This window comes from Leptinotarsa decemlineata, unplaced genomic scaffold (genome assembly GCF_025532065.1).
Source record: "Leptinotarsa decemlineata unplaced genomic scaffold, Ldec_3_MD MMD2_tig00000199_RagTag_RagTag, whole genome shotgun sequence".
Lineage (NCBI taxonomy): Eukaryota > Metazoa > Arthropoda > Insecta > Coleoptera > Chrysomelidae > Leptinotarsa > Leptinotarsa decemlineata.
In genome coordinates, this window is record NW_027412544.1 from 5,801,740 (window position 1) to 5,807,739 (window position 6,000).

The 6,000-nt window shown below is 34.8% G+C and overlaps 1 protein-coding gene across 1 annotated transcript in view; it reads left to right on the forward strand.

Annotated features, from left to right (window-relative positions):
- The window catches only part of LOC111510045 (uncharacterized), a 32,063-nt gene extending 26,363 nt beyond the window's left edge, over nucleotides 1–5,700 (forward strand). The window contains exons 8-11 of the mRNA XM_023165903.2: nucleotides 127–310; nucleotides 1,040–1,215; nucleotides 4,923–5,184; nucleotides 5,266–5,700. Of these exons, the coding sequence (XP_023021671.1) occupies nucleotides 127–310; nucleotides 1,040–1,215; nucleotides 4,923–5,184; nucleotides 5,266–5,405 (762 nt within the window). The 3' untranslated portion in view covers nucleotides 5,406–5,700. The remainder of the gene's footprint in view (nucleotides 1–126; nucleotides 311–1,039; nucleotides 1,216–4,922; nucleotides 5,185–5,265) is intronic.
- The last annotated feature ends 300 nt before the right edge of the window (nucleotides 5,701–6,000 follow it).

Genomic DNA, 6,000 nt, shown 5'->3' on the forward strand with positions numbered 1-6,000 from the left:
TTCGATTAAATCTTGAAGAAGTGCAATATTGTTACCAGTTCATGAATTCCTCATGTGTAAAAAATATTTAGAACTGAATAAGTTCATTTGTTTCCGAAGTTCATGATGATATTTTATATTTTTCAGCAAATCAACAGTATTACTGGAGAAAGTAGTGAAAATTTCCTAAGTATACCAGATTTACAGGCCATACAAGAATGGGATGAATCACTGAAAGAAAAACCCGATTTCAAGTATATTATTTCATTCGACTTTGAGGCGATCAATAATTCAGATTTCCAGAGTAAACCAAACCTTAGATTCAATAATCGTAAGTTCATTTTTCATTTCTGTTTGTCTCTCAAATTCATATCAAAAAATTGAAAGTTACAAATACGTAACAAATATTGTTAACACTATTCGAACAATATTGAACGAATTACTTTTTGTGCAGAAAATCAGGTATTTTATCGACTATTTTTGGGTTTTTCCACCTTCCACAATCTGAAAAATAGAAAAATTGCAATGCAGAACTTTATACAGGTGTAGAGAAGGCAAACGTTTTAGTTTACACCGATAAGTTACTGCGCCAATCAAGTTGTCGTCTTTAGGAGATGAACACGCAAACTTGGCAGGTGAAAAGCGAACATACATGAACATACTTTTTTATATTGATTGGTACTCCTGAAAATTTCCCGTTTTTATACCTAATTCGATGTTTATATGAAAATAGTTGTTTCGAAACAATTTTTTGTTTCGTGTAATTCACTGTTCACTGTGGAAGTAGTTGTTTCGGGAGAGATTTCTCTTCCAACTTCATACTTCTGTGAATGATCTACACGTCTTTGTTTAGAGTTCATTTTGTACTCAACTGCTTTCTTTCTTTATTCGGAAGTTTTCCGCATTTTTTTCAGTGAAGGTGGAGAAGTAAAAGCCCAAAAACTTTTTTTCAATAGCTTTTTGAATTTTTATGAGATTTCTAAGAAGGGGTTTTAATAATTCCAGTTTAAGAAGCTTTTACAGGTTTCATTTAAATGGATAATGAAATATATTTTTTCAGTTGACGTAGAAAGAAAGAGAAAAACACCACAACTCAATCATATTTCATTGAAGATGCCAAATTTTGCTCTCCTTCCCAGTAGAAATCAAGTCTCAGATGACATTTTTTGCAATAAAGAAAATATGGTTGATCAAAATTGCACAGTGGAGGAGTGCAAATGTTACCATGCCGTGAAAGTGAGTGAAAATTTATTTAGTAGATTTTTTTCAATAAGCACTGAAATCAGATGAATGCAGAAATTTCTTCAGTTATTTCAATAATTAGGAGATTGCATTTCTGACCCTTAAATTTTGGTGAATCTTTTTAACTTCCTTCAATCCAAATGGAAAACTAGGAAAGATGGGATTGATATATTATGAATTGATGCTGTTTCAAAAAATCTGTAGTTTATAGGGAAGTACCGTACGTGCGGATGAAGGGGGTACAAAATGTATATATTGACACACGAAGAGTTAGTACTAAGACAAAAAAGCAACACGAAATAGTCATGTTAGAGGTTCTGAATTCCATAGTCCAAGAAGATGTTGAAAATATCTGAAATCTATGAGAAATTCAATGAAAATTTGAAAATAACGGGACTGAAACATTCTAATGTGTTATTGAAAATAACATATAGAAATCTAAAGAAATGAAATTTAAACGTTCAAGCCAGCCTCGAATATATCTACACAGTAGATTGAATGGACTGACGCCTATCAGAAAACAATTACTCCCCTGGTTAATACAGCGAAGGGCGTTGGATTATATCCGACAGGGTTCAGTGCAGGAATATCTTCACAGAAAATTTCCTGCATATTCAATTGGTAATACAACTGAAAGAGTCGACTTTCAATTTTGGTACGGGCACACTTGCAGACCGGTTTCGGGCTCATTAGCCACTCGTCAGTACAAGATGGTGCCATCATCGACCTAAAGTCAATAATATTCCATAATTGAAAATCAGAATTCTTTCAGAGTATTTCATTCCTCTTCCTAAGTTGAAGCGAACAGCAAAATGTCACTCCATCTAGTGGACGAGGTAATAACCAACTGCATATCCGAAATTTGGCCGATTCCTTTGAATAAGGAAGAAAAACTTTCTTATTAGTCAGTGGGCTATGCTTGAAGACTGGCAGTAAACAAATCTAAAAAAATTAACTCCAAACGTCCAAGCCAGTCTGGGATATACGTACACAGTAGGTTGACTGGACTGACGCCTATCAGATTTGTTTTAGATTAGATTTGTTTACTGCCAAGCATAGTCCACTGACTGATAAGAATCAAAAATTTAGGCAAATTGAGAAAATGGATAGTAAAATCGAATCAATTTGGAAAAAAAACAAATTATTGTTACTGTACTGTTATATTGGAAATCAATTCACTCGTTTCTTTTACAAAGTAGCGTTTCCATATTTATTGATTTCATAAACACAAATTTCTTTCTTTCTTTATGAAATGAAAGCTAGAACCTCTAAAGGGTTGTTTATAATACTCGCGCAGTTAATGAAAGTTGGGCGGAGAGAATAGTGTCAAAAGGTATTTTGACTCATATTTTGCACGAGTGTGTAAACATGTACTTGGAACTGCGTTCAATTTCGTGGAGGTAACTTTGTGAGAAGTGTAGAGGAAGCTGAACATTCACTAACATTGTCAATCAAGTTGAATGATGAAATATTCACTGTTTGTTCTCGAACACAAGTAAAATGATAATGAATCAATAACTAATAAATTATTGTAAAAAATATAGCTTCACAGCTATCAACAGTTGTGCTGAAAAGTTCGTAGACTAACATAGAAAAAAAATTATTGATAATATTTCATTTTATTATTCAATATATTTGCCTTCTAGGGCGATACAATTTTTGGACACCATTTTTATAGTACCTACGATTTGTCTTTATCCTCAAAATAGGCCTCAGTTTCTACGATTACCTCTTCATCGGCACTAATTTTTTTCCAGTGAGCATTCTCTTGACGTATGAGAATAGAAAAAAATTGCTGGGGCCAGATCTGGAGAATACGGTGGATGCGGAAGTAATTCGAAGCCTAATTCATTTTATTTAGCCATCAAATCGGGCAGTTTGTCAGCGATTTAGTTCTTCAAACGCTCCAATAACGCTATGTAATAGTCGCTGTTGATGGTTTTTTCCCTTTCGAGAAAGTCAATACCATGCGCATTCCAAAATACTGATATCATAACCTTGCTAGCTGACTGTCCACTCAGGTGACGATTGTTTTGATTCTGGTGTGAAATGATGGAGACATCCATTGTTACATATAGACGCATTAATTTCGGGTTTTAATGGTGTAAAAGCTTCAAACACTGCTCAGAATTCGTTGTTGTTTTTGGTTGATTATAAGCTCGCGCAGCGCTCATTTTGAATAGAGATTCCACGTATCCAAATATTCATGCACGATATATCCAATACATTCCTTTGATATCTTTAGAGCCTCAGCTATCTGGACCAACTTCACTTTGTGGATTTTTTTACGGCACTGCATGCATCGTTTTCGGTGCTTATTTCTTTTCGTTCAAACTTAGCGAACCACTTCTCAACGGTTGATTTTTCTGGTGCAAAGTGCGAATAATGTTTATGAAGTCAAGCCGTGCTAGAAGACAGCAAGAGCCTTCAAAGGAAGAGAAGCCGCCACAACCAGTACTTGTACTTTCCCTACATCAGAGGATTGTCGAAAAGGCTGAGAAGAATTGGATCCACCAAAAGCGGACTGCGATTCCAAGAATTGCATTTACCGGATATTCTGCGAGTGCGTAGAATCATACATCGGTGAAACTAGGAGGTCATTGAATGTTCGCATTGCCGAGCACAAGAAACACACACAGCTAGGAGAAATCAGCAAATCAAGAATAGCAGAGCATGTTTGGACTCATCAAGATAACATCAAGTGGGCTCAAGCTGAAATCATCCACAAAGAGGAACAATGGTTTAGGAGAACATTCAAAGAAGCCGCATATATGTTGTCCAACCACGTATTCAGCCGAGCTAGCGTAGAGATACGCAACATATGGAAACCTCTAATCAAGCGGAACACGACCAATTCCCGCCAAACGATCAGCGTCCGCTAAAACCGATGAAGCAGAGAGAGGGAAGAGGGGATAAGTGAAAGCACTCGAATGACCTATAAATAGTCAGATCTCCGGGGATAAGTCCAGTTATTACCCGAAGACGATTGTCGATTCTAACAATCGAAACGTCGTGAAGTAACTTGGTTTGGAATCTTTTAATTTTTAATTTTCATTTCTTGTTAATAATTTTTTTTCACTTTTTTTTTATTTTCACGTCGTGTTAATAGTTCTTTTTTTGGTTGTTGCTTGTATTTTATTTCTTTGTAATTTCAGTTTTTTTTGCTTAATATAATTGTTATTTTTCAGCTTCGTTAAAAAGCAATACTTTATTTACACATGAAATTTCTTTTTATCCATTTCCTTCAAATTGACAAAAGTTGCTCCACTCAAAATTACCTTTCCTAAAAACTTATAGTCCAACAGCCGTGAAATTTGTACACGTGTCTTTTAAAGGTTAGGGTTTGATTTAATAATAGTAGCGCCATCTGTGTATTAGCCTACGAACATTTTAGCCCATTAATCCCCGTAATATTAAATACGTTTTACACTATATAATAACTAAATATTGACTAGAGAACTTATCGATGTTATACAACTTACTATTACATTTATTATTGATTGTGAGTAAAAATTATTATACAGTTTGGAATTCTTTGATTTCACAAAAAAAACGCACGAAGTGTTCTAGTTGTCCTTTAACAAAGTTATCATTGGTCGAGTTAGTTTATAATCTAGGTTAGATTAATTGAAAGAACGCTTCTAATTGTGGACAAACTATTTCTCCTGCTCGATGGTATTTAACCTCACATTCATTTTTAGATTCCTCTGAATGCTACAGTTGAGTTGATTTTTATTGACGAAGCGGCAGGGTCAGTTGGTAATCACCCAATGCACCTCCACGGTTTCAACTTTAGGGTTGTTGGTATGGAAAAAATTGGAGACAGTGTCACTCCCGAGGAAATTGAATCCAGAGATAAGTTGGGACTTCTCAAAAGGAATTTAGTCGATGCTCCCTTGAAAGATACCGTCAATGTTCCGGCTGGTGGATATACTATTGTTCGATTCCAAGCTTCAAATCCAGGTGAAAATTTCATTAAAATCATTATCAAAAATATAAATTACTATGAAAATGAATTGCATTAATTTATAAAAAAATTGATAGGTTACTGGATTCTTCATTGCCACCTGGAATTCCATGCTGAATTGGGTATGTCGATGCTTCTACAGGTAGGAGAAAAAGAAGATATGGTACCAGTTCCTGATAACTTTCCAAGCTGTGGAGATTATACACCTGATTGGTGAAATAGAAAATAAAATATTGTGAAATATCCAAATTATCGTTCTATTATCAAACTGTTACTAGTGGCAATTGATAGAGAGTGAAATCGAAATCATGATCTGAAATATTTTTGAAGAGGTAATGGTTGAAGTAACTTCTCTCTTTTTCTCTTTCACTTGTACTGAATGTAAAAGATTTATGGTATACCACCATATTTCCCCTCAAACCTAAATTTTTCAAAGATGTACTTAAATACTTGTATAACTCACACACACACATTTTTTGTTTATTTTGAAGTAATATATGTTTTGAACAAAATGTATCTTGAATGGAATATGTGGAATCATCGGCTCATGTCGATGATGGACACTACTGCACTGACTAGTAGCCAAATATCTCGAAACCGGTCTGCAAGTGTGTTACAATAATTGAAAATCGATTCCGGCAGTTGTAATGCCAACAGCATATGAAGGAATTACTTCTCTGAAGAATCCTGCACTTAAAGTGGTATTACCCTTCGCAGTATTAGCCAGGGGAATAGTGGTTTTATGCTAGGTGTCGTTGAGACTGTCCTGAAATTGTTCTTTCAGATAATTTGATTTACAGCTAGTCTCAATA